The sequence below is a fragment of the Chrysoperla carnea genome, chromosome 1, assembly GCF_905475395.1.
Source record: "Chrysoperla carnea chromosome 1, inChrCarn1.1, whole genome shotgun sequence".
Classification (NCBI taxonomy): domain Eukaryota; kingdom Metazoa; phylum Arthropoda; class Insecta; order Neuroptera; family Chrysopidae; genus Chrysoperla; species Chrysoperla carnea.
Genome location: NC_058337.1, coordinates 111,702,881 through 111,727,865, shown reverse-complemented (window position 1 = coordinate 111,727,865; position 24,985 = coordinate 111,702,881). Strand labels below are relative to the sequence as shown.

General features: G+C 28.0%; 2 protein-coding genes across 2 annotated transcripts; both read right to left on the bottom strand.

Moving 5' to 3' along the window:
- Nucleotides 1-873: 873 nt before the first annotated feature.
- LOC123293583 (ornithine decarboxylase 1-like) lies at nucleotides 874-3,950 on the bottom strand. Its single transcript, XM_044874455.1, has 4 exons — nucleotides 3,794-3,950; nucleotides 2,391-2,720; nucleotides 1,595-2,043; nucleotides 874-1,170 (listed from the first exon to the last, which is right to left on the bottom strand). Exons 1-4 carry the CDS (start codon nucleotides 3,936-3,938, stop codon nucleotides 874-876), a joined length of 1,221 nt encoding a protein of 406 aa, XP_044730390.1. The 5' UTR covers nucleotides 3,939-3,950.
- A 4,471-nt stretch (nucleotides 3,951-8,421) lies between these two features.
- Nucleotides 8,422-15,856, bottom strand: LOC123293575 (ornithine decarboxylase 1-like). Its single transcript, XM_044874443.1, has 5 exons — nucleotides 15,839-15,856; nucleotides 12,002-12,171; nucleotides 10,871-11,200; nucleotides 9,564-10,012; nucleotides 8,422-8,718 (listed from the first exon to the last, which is right to left on the bottom strand). Exons 2-5 carry the CDS (start codon nucleotides 12,159-12,161, stop codon nucleotides 8,422-8,424), a joined length of 1,236 nt encoding a protein of 411 aa, XP_044730378.1. The 5' UTR covers nucleotides 12,162-12,171; nucleotides 15,839-15,856.
- Nucleotides 15,857-24,985: the final 9,129 nt, after the last annotated feature.

The window sequence follows — 24,985 nt, the reverse complement described above, 5'->3', positions numbered from 1 at the left end:
GCTGCTTACAAAAGCATGCTGAATTCAAATTATCGAAATTTAATATCTCTGTATATTAAATAAGATTCTTTCTTATTTGATGCACATTTACCATTAAACAAGTGAAAACAATCAATTGATTGAGTTAATTGTTGAAATACCATGTATAGACAGTGTTAATTCCGCAATCGTTTGTTTTTTTACTTCATATAAGTAAAGAAAGATAGTCACTCTTAGATATCCACACATACATACATATCATAGACACTTACTGATATTTCCATATAATAAATATTATAGAATTTGCACTCTCACGGGTAAACAGTGTTGTTTACGAAAAAATGTCTCAAACAAAAGTTGTTTTTAGAGGAGCATTTTTTACATTTAAACTTTTGTTCTATCTCTAACGGTTTACAAGATGGGTCCTATGGACCCAAGACCCAATTGACCTATGTTTACGAGCTTGACTCACCTTTTATGTCCCAAGCACGCTATAAAAATTACAGCTTGTGATATTTTTTCGTTTTTGAGTTATCGTGTCGACTGACAGACAGACGGGCGGACAGTCCAAAGGACAACTAGAAATGGATTTCATGAACATCTATAACATAATTTTGTTCGTAGCATCAATATTTTTAAGCGTAACAAATTTGGGACTAAACTTAGTATACCTTGATATATATTTCATATATACATGGTATAAAAAGAAATATTTTAAATGTCGTTGACTATTTTATATTTTTATTATAAAAAATAATTAAAATTTTACAATTATGTTTGTTTACTTAAAATAAATTAGCAATAAACAGTATCACACACTTGACATTTTAAGCTTCAGCTTTTTGTATATACAGTCATGAAAAAATTAATGTTAATGAATAAAATAACTTTTCTTTATAAATTATTATCGATAATTATACAGGTACCATCTTTTTGAATTTTATACTTAGAAATTGGAAAATCCGCTTTGAAAAGTTTCCATTTCTGTGTGCTACATATTGCATACATCTTTGGACTTGAAAAACCATTGAAGGTTGTTACAAATCCTTGTTTGTAAGCACCAAAATTATCCAAGTATAACCAATCATTTATTTGTAGCTGTGGCAAATGTATTGATTTATCTACAATATCTTCACCCCAACAAGTTGGCCCATAAATTATTGATGAGTATAATTTCATGTCTTTTAAGTCCTGTTAAAATATATAATGTTAGTTATATAATCGTAAAATTAATTTCACTGTTAAGGTAGTACAAGCCTAGCGCCTATGAAAATATATAATCCATTCTATCGTTTTCCCATAAGACCAATGTTAAATATGCCTACTTTTGGAGTCATTTATTTATTTAAATAATCGGGCAACCCCCCTAAAATTTTCAGAATTGATTTAGACTTAGGCAACTTCATATAAAAAAATCAAACCTTTTTACCCGAAATTGGCCAGAAAACATAAAAAACTAGGAAAAATTGCTCTGAATTTCTAGTATTTTTTGGTATTTTTATGTTTTTGAGAAATTTTTTTTTCTAATTTGTATTGATATTTAAAGTGGTATCGATTCATTTCTCGGTTAGCAATAAATGAAGAAAATAGACCTTAGAAATAAAAATTAACCTACTTTTAAAATTTTAAACTCATACGGGTCACTATAAAAGTTAGAAAATGCCAATGACCCACATAATCCATCATTTAAGTAATACGAAATATTTTCTGCTCGTTTTTTCATACAAGTTATTCGACATGCCGCAGTTACAGCTGATTCAACAAAATACCGGCCAGGTTCTGCTATAACTTGTATGTTTTCACAAGAAAAATATGTTTCCAATGAATCATTAACAATCCTTCCAATTTTCCGAAACTCATTTTGATTGTAACCAGGAAAACCACCTCCAATATCCAATAGAACCATATTAAATCCCATCGATTTCCCTAATGCAAATAACTTTTGCGACCTCTTTATTGCATATGTGTACGTGTTATAGTCTCGAGAAATACTTCCAACATGAAATGATACTCCGACAACATTTAATTTTAATGATTGGGCGACGCAAAATAGCTCAAATGCTTCTGTAAATAGAATTGAACATATATTTTATTACTTGAATTCGAAAAGGCTATGTTTATAGCGTATAAGTGTGATGGAATACTTGGTTCTACTTTTTGCTAGAACTATCTACCGTATTCGGGTTTTTTCTGGCACACGCAAGTAAACTCTCTTATTATTCTACGACCAGACACTAAGAGGCACACACCAAATAACAATGAAAAAATTCCAGAGTATCAATGTTCGAATCGATTTTATTCACCTTGTGATGTTATATGATGTTTGGTATTTTCGTTCTTTGGTGTTCGCCTTCGTGTCTGTTTGCAACTTTATAAGATATCTGAAAAAGAAATGATAAAGCTATAATTACCATTATCAGGACTACAGCCATATTTGTCGCCAAACTTATGCACACATTTTTCGTCATCACAGCTAAATCGTATTAGTAATTTTGCAGATGGATAATATTGCTTAATTTTATGTAACTCAGGTATACAATCAAATGTCATCATTCCCACATTTACGGAGGCAGCATATTGAAGATGTGGCTCTTGTTTAATTGGATGTGAATAGATAATTTTATCTGGTGAAACACCTAGCGATAGCATAGTTTGAATTTCATTTTTTGTAGCGCAATCGAATCCAATACCCAAAGCTGCCAGTACTTTTAATATCACTACATCATTGTTGCATTTCACAGCTACAAAAAAAGGAAAATCTTTTAAAAGTCCAATTAGAACAGGTGGTATGAATTACACATTGATTAAAAAAAATCAAAATTACCAAACGTATCTATATTTAATTACAAAGGTTGGGCGATATCAGGGCCGTAGGCAGAAGTGTAGCCCGGAAGGGTTGGAAGGTCAGGACAGAGAACAGCATGCATCTCTTCAAGGTATGAATTGCAACTATAGAAATATTTTAGAATTTATAGAATACCAGCCGGGGAAGGTGGAGCCTATGACATTTTTTGTATTTATTTCCTAGGAAGGATAATCATATTGATATTTTTCTAAACGTTTCAAGAGCAAATTTTATAAAATATTTTTAAGTAATTATAGAAGTTATTTGATTTTTATAATTGTGCCTATTATGTTATCCTAAATCGTACTATACAGAGTTGCTGAAAACGTCCATATAAATTTCTGTACCAAACTTACAAATTATGTTAATTTCATGGAGTTTTTATTCATTTTTGTGCAAATCAAATAAATTTATGATTTTTATATTTGCGTGTATTAACTTAATTTTATTGTCATAAAATTAAATTAATTATATAATATATTTATTATTTATATATATAATAATTTATTATTTATATTTATAAATGATAATTTTTATTAACAAGAAAAAATTTGATTTCGGAAATTAATTATTTATTTATTAGTTATTTATTATACCGAAGTACAAATAGACGAAAATATCATTTGAATAATAGTGAAAAAATTAATAATAATTTGTTAAAACAAATATTTTTTGTTCCTTTGAGTTTGAAAATTTAAAACAAAAGTAAATAAAATTGATACATTGGCTTTTTGAAGTTAAGAAATACGATTATTCTCCCTTATTTTCAAAAATTTAGGTCTCTGAAAATTCTTATAGTATCTCAAACTGCATAATCAATATATAATTCAATAATTCGATAGCCATACTCTTGAGTTATTTTTAGTACGGGTGATGCTTTATTTTAAGAAAATAAAATGAAAATATCAACAATTCTTCTTTAATTTTAACAAGAATATTTCGTAATAATAATTTAAAAATTTTTCTTACCATAAAATGGGAATACTTTAGGTAAAACTTCTTGGAATTCTGTGTATTTATTTACAAGATCATCTATGTTAATTAAATGGAATGCATCTTTCTCTTCGAATTTATCGATAATCATTTGTACCACATTTCGACTTTCCGGGTTCATACAATTAGCGTTCATTTTTATTTAACTTTAAAGACACCAAAAAAATTGAAAGAAATCAATTAATAAAGGAACTTTTGAGCAACGCGAATCACAGAATAATACAATTGCACCAAACTACAATGAAACTGTACGAGAAACAAATGAAAAAACTATTATAAACCTCAAACAAGTTTCTATACATCCTAATAATAGCTCTAACAAATTGTTATATAATATTAAAGAAAATTTTTCCGAGAATTTCTCGTATCTTATAAAAAAATTCGCGTGCAAGAAAAAAGCAGAAAATATCTGAAAGCAATTCAATATATGCACAGTTTATACATTCAATAACGTCATAAATTTTATTACCTTATATAGAGTAATTTAATTAAAATGTAAGCAATGCAATTAATTATTTAAGATATACCTAGGGGAAAGAATTGTACCCATGGACCAGTATAGCATGTAATATAGAACACCGTTTTAAACTTAATGAATATTATAATATTTAATATAATTTTGTAATATAAAGACAAAAATTAAATTTTAAACATATGTAAAAAAAACTTTTAAAGAAAAAAGAAATATCTGGCTTATTTTTTTTTTGTGAAAATAGGTTTTTTTGTCTAAAAACTGAATTTTCCAGCCACCATTTTATTTTTCACATTTTTAATTTCAGATTTGGATTCAGAAACTTCGAAAACCTCCAAAACAATATCATTTTCCGAATGTATTTGCTTATTCGTGTTTTATCTTATCGAGATTCAAAATCAGTATATTTAACAAAAATTGAATTTTCCGGTCGCCATTTTAAATTTGAATGGTATTTTTATAGTTATTTTTAAAGTAAGAGTGCGGTCATGAGACTTTTTGAATTTGGACTAAGTTTAAATCAGTTCTGAAAAGTTTGGGCGGAGGGGAGGGGGTTGCCCGAGTATTTTAATGAATAAATGAATACAAAAGTAGGCATATTTAACACTTTTTTAATCTAAAACAAAAAGAAACTATTTAAATTAAAGTTAAAATCTTAATAAATTATTGTAAAACAAATAAAACCCGTTGTGCCCGACTAATTAAGGATGTTGAAAACGGTAGTGGGGACACAAATTAAAAAAAAATTTTATTTTCAATTTTGATGGTGAATTATGTTATAATTTGACCATATAAGAAGAAAACTTAGAATAAAATTTTTCGATATCTGGAGTATTTTTCAAAATATCGAAAATTGAAAATTTCGTTTAATTATTTAGCTTTCGATATTTCAAAAACCAAGGCATATATCGAAAAATTGTATTCTCATTTTTCGTCTACATTCAAGAAGTAATAACAAAATTCATCATCAAAGTTGAAAATAAGGTACTATATATATATATATAATTTTAACCCTAAATCTAAAATTGTTTTTAACAATTTAAAAACGAGAAAAAAGTTTTTATTAGAAGAAAATGGTAGAAACTTTCTATTAATTTTTAATCACTTCCTAAAAGTTGGAAATAAAAAATAAATAAAATAGAAGATATAATATTACGTAATAACATAATATATAGCGTATAATTTTAAATATTTGAGTTTAAATGTACAAATAAAGAAAAAAAAATCAAATATTGATAAAAGTCAGTTGCTATATGTATTCGTGCTTTACGTGACTACCACGCTGTCACATTCAGTGGTGGATTTACACTAGGGGCAGTCTGGGCTAGTGCCCAGGGCGGCAAATTTTCTAGGGCGGCAAAAATTGGAAAGTGAAAAAATATTTTCAATACAATATATAATTAACTAATTCTTTTAAATAAACATTTTATTTTTCAAGAAATATAATTTATGCATTATGTATCAAATCAAAATTTTGTATATTATAATATAGGAAATTTAAGTGAAAACTATTAAAATAGTTTAATTAATTTATTTCCATAAAGGTTTGCAAAAATAAAATTTGATATTTTATCAATTCCAGAAATATAGTTTTTTTGAAGCATTAAAAATATTTTCAAATTATCTATGTCTTTTTGATAACAGAAACTTTAATTGATCAATGAATTTTCCTTAAATTGGAGAATTATCCAATAACACCAATTAATTTAAATTTAAAAGAACAGTAATAAATAATATGTAATACATAATAAATTTTCTGCAATTAATTAGTTATTCTAATTTTTTTAAATAAGATATCAAAACTATTAAAATAAAATTTCAGTCATAGGGCGGCATTTTCTTCAGCGCCCCAGGGCGGCAGAAATTTAAATCCGGCCCTGGTCACATTGATGCAATTAACTCACCAGCTATAAATAAAAAGTATCAATTTTACATAAACAAAAAATTTTTTATATAACTTATAAACAATTGTTATTTTCTAATTGGAATATTGGTTTTTTTTCATTGAAAAAAAAAAAAATTTTGGATACCTAGCCCAGGAAAATAAAGGTTTCTCTGCATAAAAAAATCTAAGTTGCGAAAATATGTTCTTTTCATATACATCGTAAACCATTAAGTTTACGTATTGCAGTTTTAGTTATTATAAAATTTGTTTGCGAGTTACTTTTACACAAAAAAGGTTCTGTACCAAATTTCCGCAGAAGCAATAGTTTTCAAAATATTTCACTGAGAAAAGTTAGAGTAAATCGCATACTTTACGCGAAAAATATCAAAAATATTTCATAAATTAATAAAATTAAAATAAAATTTTTAATTTTTTAAAATATTATAAATATTTTTTTTAAACATTTTATTTTTTAATAATTTTTTGGATATTTTTTCAGCTAAATATCTTGAGAACTATTGCTTCCACGGATATTTTGTACCGAACTATTTTTACATAAAAGCCACTCGCGAAAAAATTTTATAAGAACTAAATCTGCGATAAACTTAATAGTTTACGAAATATTTAAAAAAACCCTATTTTCACGACTTTTGACCCAGAATTTTTTTTTTTTTTGCGCACATGATTTTGTAATGGACTTTTCTTAGGTAATTTCTTACATCCAAATTAAGATAATCCCGGTGAAAAAACTTCACTTGGATTTTTTAAGCAGATCGACTTTTTTATTGTCTTTCTTTTCTGGGCTAATCGTTGAAGACGAGAAACAAATGTCGCTTGATGAGAGATTTTCTCGCGCGTTCTGCACATGCATCAAGTATTTAGCGCGTTAAATATTCTTTAATTTTGTAAATCATAACCCCTTCATAGTTTTATATAAATTATTTTGTTATTGTATTCGCACTACCTGTTAAATATTTAATGTATTATCTCACTACCTGTTAAATATTTAAGATTTATAGACGACGCGGACGATATTGTAAATAGAGAATGTATTAAAATCAAGTGTAATATTTATTTAATATAAAATATGCTATATACTACAGGCTAGTTATTATTGTCCATAATGCACTAAATTACAGGAGTTATTTTATTATTTAAATAGGTTCAGTATCACATACTGAATGTACCTAAATGCACAAAATTCTTACAAAAATAGGCGGGGGAAGTGACTCCATCTTAAGGAAAACCGTTTTAGGCTATATCTCTATAATCGTACACTTTAGACCAAAAATGGTAATAGTCTTTATTATAGAAAATTAAATTACCTACCTTTTTTGTAAACTAATAGTAAGTATCACGAATTGTTTGTGACTTATACGACTATGACGATTTACTTATAAATTTTAAGAAAAAGTTGCTTAGAATATTTTTTATATCCATATACCGATTTTCATGACAAAATTCGCATTTTCAATTTTTTCATTATTTTGGCCTTTAGTCAAAATTGTTACAAGTTTATTGAAATATTTGAATACATAACACTATTATAAATTATCAATTTCTCCAGTTTTTTCATTCCAATCACACTATTTATAAAAGTTTATTTTTAATTTTTAACTAGTGTGCTATGGAATGTAAAAAACTGGACAAATTGATAATTTAATGTTATGTATTCAAATACTTCAATAAACTTGTTATAATTTTGAGTAAAGACCTATTGACTATTTGACCGATATGTCTTCTAATATTTGTTTAAACAAGAAAATGAAAATAACTTGCAGTTGAAACAAAAGTTACAGAATTTGATGAGGGGATATCATGTTCTGACATCAGATTGGACCTAGTGGCTAAAGCTTTTTTCTGTAGTTAACGTGTTTTCTTTCGATTAAATGCAATAATGACGAAGCTGACGAGAATGAAGCTGAGGATTATCGAAAAAATATTTTAAACAAAAATTGCTAGTTTTTCTTATAAGGATAAACTTTCTAATTTAAAGTGTTCTTTTATATCTCTTACCGTTTAGGATCTAAACTGGATATTAAAGAAACCCGAAGAACTAAGTCCAATCTGATGACAGAATAAGACGCTTCCCATTAAATTTTGCAATTTTTGTGTAAGTTATTTTTCGATTGGTTGACGACAAAACGAGATATTTAGGTGTTTAGATTAAATTAGTATTATTACGTCATTTATTATAGAATAAAATATATTAAGTAATTAATTAATATAAAATAATTTACAATTTTCTTAATTATTATTGATAATCATGCAGGTACCACCATGTTCATGAATTTTATTTACAGAATTCGGAAAATCTGTTTTGAAAAGATTCCATTTGGCTGTACTACAAATTGCATACATTTTTGGCATTGAAAAACCATTAAAAGTCGTAAATACTACTTGTTTGTAAGCGCCGAATTTTTCCAAATATAGCCAGTCATTAATTTGTAACTGTGGTAAATATATTGATTTATCAACGATATCTTCACCCCAACAAGTTGGTCCGTAAATCGTTGATGGATGCATTTCTGGATCTACCAAATCCTGTTGAAAAAAATTAAAAAGTAGTAATTTGGGGGCACTCTTGTCTTTTAATAAATTTCTTCAAATATTGTTAAAAGCTGTAAGCAGTGAATAATTTTTTGAAAATTTTGTTGAAATATACAGTGTGTCACATTTAAGATGAAATCTCCCTCATTTTTTCGTTGTTTAGAGGTAGACGGTTATAAATACCCAAAAAAAATTTTAAGAAAAAGTTGCTTAGAATATTTTTTATATCCATATGTACCGATTTTCATGACAAAATTCGCATTTTCAATTTTTTCATTAGTTTGGCCTTTACTCAAAATTGTTACAAGTTTATTGAAATATTTGAATACATAACACTATTATAAATTATCAATTTCTCCAATTTTTTCATTCCAAGCACACTATTTATAAAAGTTTATTTTTAATTTTTAACTAGTGTGCTATGGAATGTAAAAAACTGGACAAATTGATAATGTGTATAATGTTATGTATTCAAATACTTCAATAAACTTGAAATAATTTTGAGTAAAGACCAAAGAATGAAAAATTAAAAATGCCAATTTTGTCATGAAAATCGGTATATGAGTATAAAAAAATATTCTAACCAACTTTTTCTAATAGTTTTTTTTTCGATATCTCTAACCATCTCTGACGCTAGGAAAAATATTAAAAATCGGCCGTATTTGTCAATTTGTAGTTGGCTGAGTTTAAAGTTCTGATTTTGGTTAAGTATCTTAAGAAATGTGACCCATCACCCTGTACGACTGTGCAAAATTTCAAATCAATATGTGTATAAATAACGAAAATAGGTGGGTGTCTTCATCTTAAATGTGCCAATTAGGTGACGATTTTGAACTTACTTTTAAAATTTTTAATTCAAATGGTTCATAGGCAAAGTTTAAAAATGAAAATGATCCACATCGTCCATCATTTAAATAGTATGAAATCTTTTCATTTCGGTTTTTCATCGAAACAATCCGACACGCAATAGTTACAGCCGATTCAACGAAATATCGACCAGGTTCTGCTATAATTTGTACATTTTCACATGGGAAATATGTTTGGATAGCATCATTAACAACTCTTCCAATTTTATGAAAATCTATTTGGTTAGCTCCAGGAAAACCACCTCCAATATCCAATAGGACCATATTAAATCCAATTGTTTTTCCTAATGCGAACACTTTTTGGGCCATTTCTATTGCATGCCTATACGCATTACAATTGTTACAACCTGATCCTACATGAAATGATACTCCAATAACGTTCAATTTCAACGATTTTGCAACACACAGTAATTCAAATGCTTCTGTAATGTAAACCAAATATATTAATACAGGTGATTTAATAAAAGTTATACATTTTTTAAATGGAATAAAAACAAAACAACAATTTTTTTTGGCAAATTGTCAAAGGAAATGGGTCTATTGCTTTTGTAGTGATGATGGAATTTTGAAAAAACTTCTTCAAATGTTCATCGATCCTACCTAATAGATGTCAAAAATGACCATCGTTATATATGTATGTATATACATATGTATATGTCTATGTGTCTGTAAACTCTCTAGCGATCACAATTTAAGTCTTATTTGAATGAAATTTGGTAAAAAGAAGGGTTTTGACATTTGAAGGAATGGAGGGTGCGCATTGTACAAAATTTTGAATATTTCAAAATATTTTTGTATTTTTTAGTCAGTTTTAAGCAAAAAAGTCTCGACGCTTAGTTTTCGAAAGAAAAAAGAAAAATTTTTGAAAAATTAAAAATGCACTACCTATTCGATTTTAAGAAAAATTTGTTTTTTTACAATCTGTTTGGGAGTTCGCTTAGCTAACCTAGCTCCTGCGCTACTAATTTTTTCAATTTTTGACATTGAATTATGGCATTTTAACTTAAAAATTATTGAAAAATTCATCATCAAAGTTGAAAATAAGGTATATATAATTTCAACCACAAGTCTAAACTTGCCTTGGCGATCGTACTACCTTAACAACAAATATTGCGAGAGTTTCTGTGTTCAAGCATTATTTCGCGAAAAAAAACGTTGAAACTGGTTAAGTAGCTTTGTGGATAAGTACAATTTTCTCGATCTAAATCTTCGTTTCTTATCACTTCGTGTCTTTACACGCTTGCAGATAAAATATTAAAATAAATATAGCTAAGACATACCATTGTCAGGATCACAGCCAAATTTATCACCAAATTTATGATTACAAGATTCGTCATCGTAACTGATTCGTAATACTAATTTTGCAGTTGGATATATTTTTTTAATTTTATGCAACTCAGATATACAATCAACTGCCATCATATCCACATTCACCGAGGCAGCATATTGAAGATGTGATTCTTGTTTAATTGGATGTGAATAAACAATTTTATCGGGTGAAACACCTAACGATAACATAGTTTGAATTTCATTTTTTGTAGCGCAATCGAATCCGCAACCCAAGGCTACCAAAACTTTTAATATCATTATATTATTGTTGCATTTTACGGCTAAAAAAGAAATATTTTTTTCGTGAGTTACAATTTTAAAATTATTTATTAACCATCGAAAATTAAAAAAAATTAAAAACTCATAATTTTTGTTAGTTTCGATGTAATAAATAATTATAATAATAATTAATAATATGTGTATCGCTGCAACGGTATAATCCTATTGTTGTAATGTCTTTACAAAGCGAAATAATTTTGACGCTTTTTTTTCTCAAAAATTCAAGTTTCTCTCTTCAATGGTTTGCCAATTTCTGCCGGTTCGAACTATACATGTATATACATTATACATAAACTTTATAATAACCATTATTTCAAATTTTTCGTACAACAGTGTCAGATTTTCGATTCATAAAGTGACATTCCTAACATACTGCTTGTGAGAAGAATAAATAGTTAGAATTATATTTTGTTAATATTATAAATCGCATGAAATTTAAAAAAAAAAAAAAAACAAAAAAAAAACATAGTAATGCGACTTTTAGGCAAACGTTTAACTGTATTTGTCTATAAAATTATTTACATGGGTTTTTCATATGTTCCACCTTCACTTTTTCATCCCCTAGGAGTTAAATACAGATATCCTCAAAGCAGGTTGTATATCGTATAAAAATTTGAGCTGAATCGATGCAGAACTTTTTGAGTTCATTAGCAATACACAAACGAACATATAACATTTTTATAATATACAATTTATATATATATATAATTCGAAATTTTTAATTTTTTTGATAGCTTGAAGTTCCTACTTAAACTCATTTTACATCCAAAACTCATTATAAATAATAATAAAATTTTTCTTACCATAAAATGGAAGAACTTGAGGTAAAACTTCTTGAAATTCTTCATATTTATTAACAATATCGTCTATGTTGATTAAATGGAATGCTTCATCCTCTTCGAATTTATCAATAATTAATTGTATTGCTTTTCGCATATTGGTCACAGAATAAACAGAATTCATTATCTTTGCTCTAATTTACAAACACAATTTTAATTACATTTAATTACTTCTTTATTTAATCAGACGATGATTTTAGTATGTGTATCTATGCATCTTGGAGGCCCGTTCGTTAATTAATAGTGATAGGTAGGGTACAATAAATATTACCTGTACCAAATTCTGTTCACAGAGGATTCACGGTAAACAAGAAACGGAGGATACCTAATGTGTTAGGTCAATCATATAGGGTGTTTACGGATAAGTGTCTGCGCGTTTTACGGTTTTTTTTTCCATCAAAATATTTTAAAACGTTTATTTTAATAATCGCAAGAAGATACAAAATTGCAAAATATAGAAATTAAACAGAAGATAATTGAAGTGCAGTAAATAATATAAAATACAAGAATAAAATGTTAAAATATATAAAAGATAAATAAATATTAGGACATTTAAAAACAATTATTATAATTGAATAAATCTGCCGGAATTTGATAAAGAATTCGATTTTTTGCAAAAGGTTAATTTTTTTAATAGGTTTCTTTTGTTGTAAAAAATTTAGAAGAGGAGTTTTCCGGTTCCGAGACGATCCACGCGAACTTCTGTACGCGGTTTAATTTTCATATTGTTTTCTTTTGTGAAGTTTTCTTGAATATCCCTTGCTCTATGGATCGGATTGAGACTAATAAAAAAAGAATTGTTTACAGAAATTAAAAGAATTTTAATTTCTGCATCTACCTTGTCTGCTATCGAACCCTGAGCATAGTAAAATAACCTCAAAATTCAACAACTCGTTCAGTTCAGGCAAATCATCGGACTATAACTTTTTTATTTTTTAATTTGCAGATTTTTTATGTAATTTAATTCGGATAGTGTGAACAATTTTTTTTCAAAACCTGCAGAAATGCAAAAAACACGAAAAAATTCAGATTTGCATCATTACAAATGAAAATTTTGATCATGGTACTGACTCTGCCTGATTAGATATTCAATATAAATGTCGCGTGACTAGCGGATCGTGTCTGAGTGTCTGACACCATCAACCGTGCCATGGTCTGCGTATATTTCGGGGATATTTCCAGTGACTGCGCAATCCTATAGTTCCGAGGTAGCCAAGACCCGAGTGAGCCAATGACAAAAGCATCTAATGAGACCCTATAGCTTTTCGAAGATAACTAAGCAACAAGTTGTTTCACATCAGCATGAGCTAAAAAACATTCGGTGCTGGAGTTGTCACAAATTACACATACCATGTTCGGCTTGTGACAAAACTATTGGATTTTCGAAAAAAGTTTCAAATAAAAGTTTTAATTATTTTTATGTGAAATATTTTTCTTATTAAAAGTTTTGCTCTATCTCTAGCATTACAGAAGGAGAGATAGAGGGCAAATTGTGAAAGATAGAACCCAATAGACATATGACAGAAATAGTTTCTCATAAAAATACCAACAATCATTTTTTCAAAAATTTCATTCAGCCCAAGTGAAGGCTGTAACATGAAGGGGGCCGTTTTCAACCCAAGTTCGTACAAATTTTGTGTAGGTATTGTTTTGATGTCAATATGTCAATAATAAGATGTTAAAGTGATGGTAATTTATTCGTATACATCCTGTATACTCTTTTATTTATAATGAAACAGTAAATATTTTACATACACAAGAAGGTCTTCCGAGGTCGTTTTACCACCTAAATACAACCATCGGTAGCTTTTTACTGTGTGTTACTTAACTGTTTTGAATTAGATAAAGTAAAGTTTATTACAAAAACTGAATTAAATACAGTTTTTACACGACTGCGTGACGCAAAAGAATGGTAATGTGTTTATCAGTCTATATATATGTGTGTTCCTATGTGGCAAACGCGTTGGCCGATTTTGATTATTATTACGTCAATCGATTTGTCTTAGTCTTGCAAATGTTACTGAAGATATGGCAGTAATGAAAATTCAATATGAAGGCCAACAGAGGTCATATTGTGAACACCTGGATGCATAAATTCTTACTCGACTGATGACTATTAAAATGATTCATTGAAAAAATAAATCCTAAAAATTTTTTTTAACCTTTTCCTCATAAAATAAACATATATTATTGTGCCATATTACAGAGGCCCGAACTCTTTCATTCCCCGGGCCTGGATTTTTACTCGGTGGCCCTGACTCAAACCTCAGATATTCTCTTCATGTAGAATATCTATAAAACAAGTTGCAATTTGAATATTCCACCTGTTTATTTGTTTGCATACTGTTATTGGATCATTTTAAATATTTAATTATTTTGTAGAAATTTTGTCTTATTGTGTTTAAACCGTGCCTTTGAGTTTTGACAGCTGATTCCTTTATATTTAAAAATATTGCTCTCCTGAAAATTTTCTGATAAGTGTTTTTCTTGAAAATTGTGTACTTTAATCGCGTTGTGTGCTTTTAAAATAAATTTTGTACTTTTACTTTTACGTGTTTTCTTTTTTAAAATTTATTCAATTTAAAGAAATCTTATTTGATTTACAAAAAAAAAATTCGGTTGTCAAAACAAACCAAAAATAATACCTATAAATCCAAATATAGTCAAACTAAATTATTTAATCGTAGTTAATCACTATAAATATAGCATATAATTATTAACAATCATAATTATGGCGAAGCCGTAAACCTGTATAATATATGTCTAAAAAGTGCCCTTTAATAAGTTCCAATTAAAATCGATAAATAGAGTCTTCCTTAGTAGGATTGTTCCATACCTTGATATATATTCCGTCTTTACAAGGTAACAAAAGGCTTTTTTATCTTAAAAAAAGTTTATGCGCTCGCACTCATTTATGCAGCCAATTAGTGCATTAAAATACAGTGTTGAATAATAATTAAAATGCTATCGGCTTGAATTTCAAGTGATGCATGTTGACTTTTTATGACATAAAAGTATAATTTATTTAGTGGTAATAAATTTAACATACTTCCCACGTGAATTATTTTTCGAGGAAAATGGCAACAAGGAATATTTGTTTAAATAATATGTGCATATATTCTATTAAAAAAAACCAGAGCAAAAAAGCAGAGTTCCGTATTTCCACCTCATTATATATTTTTTATTATGCGATACGTTTTGTTGAACTTTTTGTCTTTTGAAAAGTCTTTGAGAAAACATGAGTTTTTGGTATAAAAAGAGGAGAAACGGAGCTTGGAAAATTGATACCTTCAAAAGGCAATGCCGTAACACTAACTTAAATTATACACACAAAAATCAACCCTCCAACCCAATTTAGAGATGCTGTGGAGATGTTCAAAGCTTTTAAAACAGCATGAAAACATAATAATTCGACATTAAAAAGGGAGAAGGGGTCTGTAATTTAAACAATTCCCAAAAGTATATGCTTAACACTATTCCACCTTACATATTGATTTTCAAGCCTGTAGCTCAACTTGTAGAAGTTGTATAGATGTTCAAAGCCATAAAAATCTTCAAAACTGCATAATATTTCAAAATAAAAAAGAAGAAAACAACAGATGCGGATTAAAAAATTTTGCGTCTGCAGACTATTTGAAAACTTAACGCCCCTCGTAATAAAAAATATATCAATAATGACCTTATATAGTTCTTTAGTTTCAAGTATTTTATTTCTTGGAACCTGTAAAATCGCGATGGTTGTTCGGCTCAGTTCTTCGACTCGAACTATCGTTGTAAAATATAATGAAATAAACTACTTACGTTAAAATATTTTAAATGTGATGCGCGCAAATTAATTTTCCACAAAATTATTGAAAATAATTTACAGAGTACACTTTTGAAACTTAAATTTAAAATTTAATCATCAAGAAATCTAAACGAATAAAAACCGTATAATTGGTATTTTTTAAATAATTATTCTATTCTAGAGTTTTGTTCTAAAATGAGACCGGATTGTCGTCAATGGTCAGTGATGTTTTAACACAAAATAGGGGAAGATAATCTCGTTGCTAATTAAATAATTAAATTTTTTATTTTAACTTAATTGTGATTAATTTGAAAAATAATCAGAAGATATATAACGATAATAGATTTAAAATTTTAATAATATTAATACCGGAAATATGGCTATATATAGGTTCCAAACTCCAAATAAAAGATGTACTAATTTATTGAATTATCACATTTTTATAAAATCAGGTTATTAAAATGTTTTAAATTTGCAGATAATTAATACGTTTAAAATCAAAAATTTAATGTGGGTTGGCTCTACTATGATTTAAAATTTTTAGGCTTTTCATTTCTTAAAATAAATAAAGAAAACAAATAAATAAACAAATCGTGGGGTGGGTCTGGTGCGACTAACACGAATAACTTCCCAGTATAATAAAGAGCTATGCAAAAAAAAAAAAAAATAACACCACCGAAACGAAACTCGAAACTCGCCAAAATGCTATGAAATTCTTTTCCGATCATATTTCCGTTAATACGTTTCGATCGTCACCTCAACGAAATCGATACCTTTTTTGTTCGCACAATATCGATCAGGAAAAAATGACCACAAACGTACGTACGTACATCCTGTATCACCTGTATCCTGTATCATATGTTGAAAATTTCGTTTTTGAAAATCGTACACATTATAATACCTTCCTGTACTAAAAAGTAATTCCGCCGCTATCAATGAAATTGTTGATATTTGATATAAAATACATTGGCTCTTATTCTCAAAAAACGACATATTCTGAATAATTTTGACAATTTTCACTTGGAATGAATGAAAACAAATTAAAAAAAAAAAAAAAACTTTTTAATAGAAAGTAAACATAATATCATGCTACATTCTTAAAAGTAAAGCAAAAATCAAAATAAAATACCAAAATAATAGATAAAAATATATGTATTCCGCCGTGTAACAAAATATGTAATTGATTAATTTTACCTGGAACAAACAATAAAATATAATTTAGGTAGGATTTCCGTTGTAAATACTTTTATACTGCAAAAAAATAATGAATTAAGCCTAAAAATGAAATATTAATTTTATATAATAATGTAAAATCAGAATAAAGGTATTAAACAATATTAAACCCTTAAAAATTACCTTTGAGAAATCAAATATACATATAAGAGAGGTACTAAATTAAAAAAATACAACCAAAAAATTGATCTAAAATAGAAAGAAATTTTAAATTGATGTACCTAAATTTTAAGTATATTATTACTTTTTCTGTTTTAGGTCCTAAAACAGAATCAATACATAGTATAAAACATAGTCGCTTTCTCTGTCCCTATGTCCCTATGTCCCTTTGTATGCTTAAATCTTTGAAACTACGCAACGGATTTTGATGCGGAAGGAAGGTTTTTATGTATAATACATCCATATTATAGTAGAGTAAGGGGTTGAAATAGGGGTTGAAAGGGATATGCTTCAAAAACTAAAAAAGTTGTGCATCGATTAAGCTCAAATATTGACACGATATACAACCAGCTTCAAAGATCTATTGTTTTTATCTACTTTTAACCTTCGGAGGGTAGAAAGGTGTAGCGAGAAAGTGGGAAGGAATTATCGAATATTTACAAATATACCTAAGTGGGGTATCAAATAAAAGAGCATGACGTGTACATTACAAAACTGTTATCCCACGCAAGGAAATGTGGAGGGAGGGGTGCAAGTGGGGATGTTGCCCAGCAAAGCGGGTAGTTCACAGCTAGTAAATAATAATTTAAAATAATAATCCTGTAACAGAAAAACCAAAATAATGTTTAATGAAAGTAAGTAAATCAAAAAAATTAAATTTTTTTATAAATTTAGCTTAATTTTAATTGTGGATCCTGAAGGGAATATATTTTAACAAAAAGCATAAGCGGGGCAAGTGACAAGAACGTTTTCTTCTTAGACACAGTGCCAATTACCTCAGTGTCAATGTCCTACACGATTTGCCAATCAACTTTTTTCACAAGTTCGCAATTAACATTTTACCGTTACCATTCTTTAAAAAAAAAGTTGAATTAAGTGAGAATTCTAAATCTATAAATCAGCTATATGACGTCAACCTTAAAACCAAAAAAAAAAAATTGAGGAAAAAACATTTAAGATTTTTTTTATGAGTACTAAAATGAACAGAGCATAATAACACTTGGATTGAATTTCAAAAATAAAGTCAAAATGACAAAATGATTTTAATAATAATAAGTATTATCTACTCAGTTGTAAGAAAGTTTTAAAGTCGATATTTTTGTTGCATCCTTCCGTAGGGCATTCATACTGTTGAGTTGGTAATCTGACCGCGGGGTCCCTGACAGACACAGTTTTTTGAATTTTCATTACCTTAAAGAAACAAAACTGGGGGAGTATACCTACACATTAAATTGTAGCTCTTAATGTTTAGGACGGCTAAAATAATATTTTTGGAATAAGAGAATCTCAAATCGTAAAGATCCGTTAAAAATTGAATTTAATTTTTGACAGAAATATATCTTCGTTTCTGATACATTAGAAGTAAACTTAATTACTTTATCGGTATTTGAACGCTTTATTGTTAGGCCGTAGAAGTTGGGTATGAAATACATTTCTATAAAGATAACAATTTTCCCCTCAAAATGAATCCTGGCCTGGTATTCCAAATTATAATAAGGTTATGTGAACAATAAATAAATAAAAAATTATACCTAATTTAATTTTCAAATTTTATTAAATCGATAATTTTATATAATTGATGTTAATTGACCCAAAATTATTATACGTTAAGTAAAAAATATAGAATATGTAAGTTAATTTAATGTATGATTTTAGGAAAGAAAATCTCTGGTAATAAATCGTCCAAAAAAGTGAACAAAAGAATTTTTTTTTTAAATTTGTATTAAAAACGAAGTTGTAAGTGAAAATGATTCGGCAGAATTGTTAATGAGTAAAATTCGCTTTCAGTTAATTTTTTATTATAAGAATGTTTCTTAAAATAAATTGGCCAAATTTTTCATCGCGTACATCGTACAAGCAGTGGCGTATTTGCGTTCCAAGTCGCCCTGAGCTATTTAAGTTGACCCTAGTTATCGTTAATTATCAGAAAATATCAATACACTTGTAAATTTAGTTAAATAAAATATTTATTTCTGAGTTTATTTCGAAGTAATAATTATAAATATAATTTAGTTTAAAATTTCTTCGAAATTTCTGGGAATTTAATCGCTTTTGGCATGGTATACGACGAAGATAATTTTTTATTCGGCTCAATACAGAAAAAGCAATTAGAAGGCATGCACAAAAATATTGGCAGCGCGATGTTTATTTACGGATAAATGTCCTGATAGGAAGTCTTGAATCTGCAGAAACCCTAAAAGATGTAAGCAGTCATTTTCGAAAACTGTGACAGCAGGAAAATAATTTTTATGAGTAAATTTATTGGCCTTGTCAACAATATCATCGCTGTTTAAATTTCGCATATCAATACAAGAAGAAAATTAGCTTTTTTGGCATGGAAAAATTATTTATGCCGCCCTTAAATAGAGCATAATTAGCCATTACTTGTAAATATCTTCTGCGTAGAATAGTTTACGTAGCCGAATTAGAAAGAAGTTTTTAATCAATTTTTGATCTGCTGAGAAAAGTTTTATTGTACTCTGAGAAACCTCTCCGACGCGACGATACCAATTTTACCAGAATTGAGCTACTTATTATGACAAAGTAATAAAAGCTTTTTTGAAATTTGTTGGACATTTTCATAAAAATTACATCTTACTGCGAAAGAAAGAAATAATAAATTAAAAATCAAAATTATCAATTTGTAAAATAAATTAATTAATTAATTTTCCATTTTGCCCGCTAATTTTATCTTACCCTCATCTCCCCTACAGTTTAATTAAATAAATATTGATATTTATCGAAGTCAACCTTAAGGATATTTCATTTGTGGAAGGTTTATAAAAAAAACCATTATCTCTGTTTAAAGATACAAGTGCGGATTCAGAAAATTATTTTAAGGGAGTAATATGACCTTTTTACATGCGTGCTTTTAGTACCTACTACCTTTTTAGGGCAGACTAAAAGTGGGTTCATTTTAATTTTGACGATTTAAGCGAAAACTGAAGTTTAATTTATTAATTAAAAGATAAATTGGTAGAAATCGCAGTTTTATATGGCATTTTAATGTAAATAAATAAAGGCGTTTAAAAATTAGATTTAAGTTCTTTATAAAATGTTATAAGTAATTTTTTAATTACTTAAAGTTGACTTTCTTACTTTTTGGTAGAGGCTTATTTTTTCGAATGCTCCCCTATCGATCCGCTCTTGAAATCCGAAGGTATAAAGAAAAAAATACCGATAAGATTCTTTTTACAAACATTTATTTTAAATTACTTTTATGACACGCCAATTAATAATCTCAGCAACGTAATAATAATCGTATTATATAATGCGCAAGCACGTCACAAATGCCAGTCATTTATTGTCTGATTTACAGGGTGGCCCAAGTTATAAAATAACGAAATTTCTCAATACAATTATTGCCAGGAAAGCGTCTTTTTCTAAATACAGGGTGTTTAGTTTTGCATTGGATTGGATTGAACCTTGACTTCAAAGTATTTTAAAAATCTACTCATGTTTATAACTGATGCGAACAAGAGGACAACTTTAAATTAAATTTCTAAGTATTAATTATTTTAATAAGTTTATCAGTTACTAGCTGACTCGGCGAACTTTGTACCGCCTAACATTCGATTTTTTTTTTTTTGTGACAAGTCACAAAAACACAACCCTTTTTAAATTTTATAGAAATTTGTAGCTTTTAGATTATTGATGCACAGCAAAGAGATGTTTACATTTCAATTGACATTTTACCACAGACAATTTACATTTTACCATAGACAATTTGTTTTTGAGTAATGTTACAATAGTATAAATATTGACAATAATATTTATACGATACAAACGTCACTCAATTGTTTTGTTTTTCCGGAACCCCTCTACTAACCCTTAAACTTTATGGTATGGTATTAAAGTTCAAATTGACTTTTAATCATTATTACGAATTCTGTATGGGAATATAGAAAAGTGTTGATTTTAGACTTTTTCAGGCAATTTTTTTTAATTTTTCTCTTCGTAAGAACCATTTCTTGTACTGCAAGGAATATTATAAAAAAAGAATTAGCGAAATCGGTTCAGCTACTCTCAATATTTGCGCTAAGCAACACATTCAGCGATTCATTTGTATATTATAGATTTACATAGGTACGTATTTACGCAGTGAATTTAATTTTGTTTTTAATTTTAATGAACCTGCTAATTTTTAATAGACTTGCACCAATTATTGATTTTCAAGGTCTAATTTCATTGAATATTCATTTATTGTAAGTAGCAGATGAAGCAACTTTACTTATTATGACATATTTCCTTCAAAAAGTTCTGATTGAACATAGTAGATATAACTTTTTTTCCCAAAGTTTAGTTAGTTTTTATATTAATCATAATTTACTTTAATATATACTTCGTTAATATTTACATGAAAAATCAGATGGTAAAGTTGAGAAATCATGATAATTTCTCTTTAAAATGCGAAAAACACTGAATGCTCAAATTTAGGGGTGGATACCGTTATTAAGTGTACCAGGGGCTACCTCTATTAAAATTATCGACATGATTGAACTAATAATTCATGAATATTAGGTATTAATAGATGTATTCCTGTTTTCCCAGTTTGGATAAGTTCTTCAATACAAATTGCTGATAAAAAATCTAAAATATATCGAAGCTTCCGTTTTACTCAATTTTATTTCTAAATAGATTGGAAATTTAAATTAAAACAAGTAAAAACAAACAATTGAAAGTACGAAGTGAAATACGTTATCGTGTAAACGGACGGACAGGCGGACAGGCGGACAAAATTTTATTCGTAGCATCAATATTTTTAAGCGTTACAAACTTGGGACTAAATTTAGTATACTTTGCTAAATATCATATACATGATGTAAAAATTTGATGACGTCAGTTAAATTAATTATTAACATATTTTGCTGTATAGCGGTGAATAATATTTTTTAAATTTTCCTACTTATCTCTGTAATACCGATTATATCAGTTTCAATTTTCCGAACATAGATGGCCTGACTGTTAATAAATAAAAAAACTGCTCTCAACTCTTCAATTAGTTAAAATTTTATGTTTCATTTAATTAATTTAGAATGTAGATACTGTTGCATTCAAAAGTAGAAGTTCAAAGGTAAGTTGAAGCGGAGATTCGGCAGTATCGAACTCATTCGGAGGACAGTGGCCCATTGTGTTATTCTATAAAGTTTTACTTAAAAATGTCCTCTCTCGCTAACCAGCTCTGGATCTAGGGAGAGGGGTAGCAAAGCGGGCTACTTTCCCCGCCAATCATGCTATAATGTGTTTGAAAAAAAAATTTTAAAACACATTCTAAGTTGATTTAGGAACGTATCCCATGTTGGATCCAAGGATAAATGGAGCCGATCTTACACGAAAATATTCAAAAGACTTAAAAAGCTGTTGATTTTGCCAAAATTTCTATTTATAGAGCTAGAAACCAACATTAGTGAATAATCATGTACCTACATCCAACCTGTTAAAACATTTCAGCAATCATGACTTGCAAGAAGAGCTTGTATAATTTAAGTTTAAAGTACACTCTTAATAGGAAACCCTTAATGGAAAAATTTGATGGAAAACCTTTTACAAAGCTGAAGATATTGGATTATTGTTTTTAGTTTAAGAAAATTCAAATCAATACCCAAGTATAATTTCAATATAATTATTACCTTGAATATTATCTATTATTATTTTTTAATAATATTTAAATTTTCCTATTATAGAAATTTTTTTATATTTAAATTGATTTTATATAACCACTAGCTGATACCCACCCGCTTCGCTGAGCACACTAACCATTTTGATGTTAATCTATACCTCTTTTATTAACGAAATATTTAATTTCGTTTTGATATTTATTGTAAATTTTTCAAATTTTAAATAGGAAAACTTCTCTGTAAACAACATTCTTCGTACGTTTATCTGGTTGGAGAACGATGAGATCCTCAGGTGTACTCATTCTTGAACCGCCACATAAAATTGACCATGAGAAAAACAGACACTTGGTAAGTCTACACCGGCTAATTTTGAACTCTGACCAGATAGTCATTACAAAGCAACATTTTACTGGAAACTGCAAATGCTTAAATTCAAAATGATAGTCTGATGGAATCAGAGGGATTCTCGGAATGAATACACTTTCACCCTCATACTTTCCTGTAAAAATTGTTCCTTCGATAACGTTTCTTTGAATGGATTTTACTCGTAGTCTGGTGCCATTACACAATTATGGGGGATTTAAATTACGCAACAACATTATTGGTGAAGCAATTTTTAGATGAAGAATATGAGGTGGTATTCCCGGTGGGTTGAGTGTGTGTAGAAACTCGAAAGGATAGTGAACAGTATCTTCTACCTTTATGACTGTATCTACAGACTTATAAACTACAAAAAGTCTGTTGGGATTAAAATTCCGTAAAATCTGTTCTTAGTGGACGGACGTCTATGTCACGAAAGAGGTAAGTATGCGAAATTTGAAGTTAATCGGATCGATAGTTTCGGAGATTTCGTGATGAGTCAGTCAGTCGTAAATCGCTTATATATATATATATAAATTAATTGCATACAATTTACAATTATAATTATACTACTTAAAATAATCATAGGTATATCTAAATTTTCAATTGATTTTTAACAGTGCGAAATAATATAGTGATTTTTCCATGTGAAGATATCCCTTTTATTTGATCTATTTTTAAATTCAATCATGTGATAAATCTGTAAAGAAAAAAAGCAAATGGCTGCACAAGTTTTTAGATTGGGTGAAAAATTCGATTAGTAGAATATTTAATGTTTAAAATATTGGTTAAAAAATACAAGAATAATTTTTTATAAAAAAAATACAGTATTAACACTAAAACGCCTATACTTTTACATAGTATTCACAGCGCTTAAATTCGTTATTTGGCTAGCGTTTTATTCTATTTCCAGAATCAAAGAAACTTGAAACAGGCAATTCTTTCATTTTTTGAAAAGTTCTCACAAAAAGTTAAAATATGAGGTTACTATGATTTTCTTGAGATTTTGAGTTTATTTTGCTATGTTTGGGGTTTGATAGCAGACACGTTCGATGCAGAAATTCATAACAAACAATTTTTTTTTATTCTCCAAAATCCGATCAATAGAAGCAAAAATTCAAGAAAACGTGCAGAAGGTCGCACGGAACGTTCCGGAAATGAAAAAACTCCTGTTCTCTGTTTTTTACAACGAAAGAAACGTATTAGAAAAAAATTAGTTTTCTTCCAAAATTTTTGGAATTGATTATCAAAATCCGGTAAATTTACATTATTTTAGTGGTGCTTTTAATGCACGTTAATCATTTAATTGTTGTTTCCATGGTATTTGAGAAATAAAAACTTCGTATTAATGAAATTTTTTGATAAAACGTATTTTTAAGATTCCTTATTTTTTTTATCAAAAATAATTTTTTTATATTAAATAATAGTTTTATATAATTGAATGATGTCAACTGTCATGGTAAAAATAAAATTCTTACATTTTTACAAATGAAATAATAAATTAATTAATTTTTTTAGAATTCTAGTTCTTCATTAATGGTTTGTTATTTTTTATTAATAATTGGAGCGCAAATATGTAGTGCTAATGTAACAATAATGATCTCTGAAGATTTTTCTATGTAAGCCGACACAAATAAACATCAATATTTTTCAATTAAAATTTAAAAAAAAATCATTTGAGACGCATTTTATTCATCATAAGAATTAATTGAATAATTTAGTCATGTGATTTAATCAATCGATATACAAATTATGTCAATAATATTAAGTTCGATTTGCAAAAAATACTAT

Bases quoted from the DNA above. Each gene is read 5' to 3' on its own strand.
- LOC123293583 (XM_044874455.1), bottom strand. From the start codon at position 3,938: ATGAACCCGGAAAGTCGAAATGTGGTACAAATGATTATCGATAAATTC. The intron at 2,721-3,793 runs GTAAGAAAAATT...CTTTTTTTGTAG, and splicing joins TAAAGTATTCCCATTTTATG to CTGTGAAATGCAACAATGAT. The intron at 1,171-1,594 runs GTAGGTTAATTT...ATATTTTAACAG, and splicing joins ATGAGTTTAAAATTTTAAAA to GACTTAAAAGACATGAAATT.
- LOC123293575 (XM_044874443.1), bottom strand. From the start codon at position 12,161: ATGAATTCTGTTTATTCTGTGACCAATATGCGAAAAGCAATACAATTA. The intron at 10,013-10,870 runs GTATGTCTTAGC...TTTACATTACAG, and splicing joins TGGCTGTGATCCTGACAATG to AAGCATTTGAATTACTGTGT. The intron at 8,719-9,563 runs GTAAGTTCAAAA...TTTTTTCAACAG, and splicing joins TTGAATTAAAAATTTTAAAA to GATTTGGTAGATCCAGAAAT.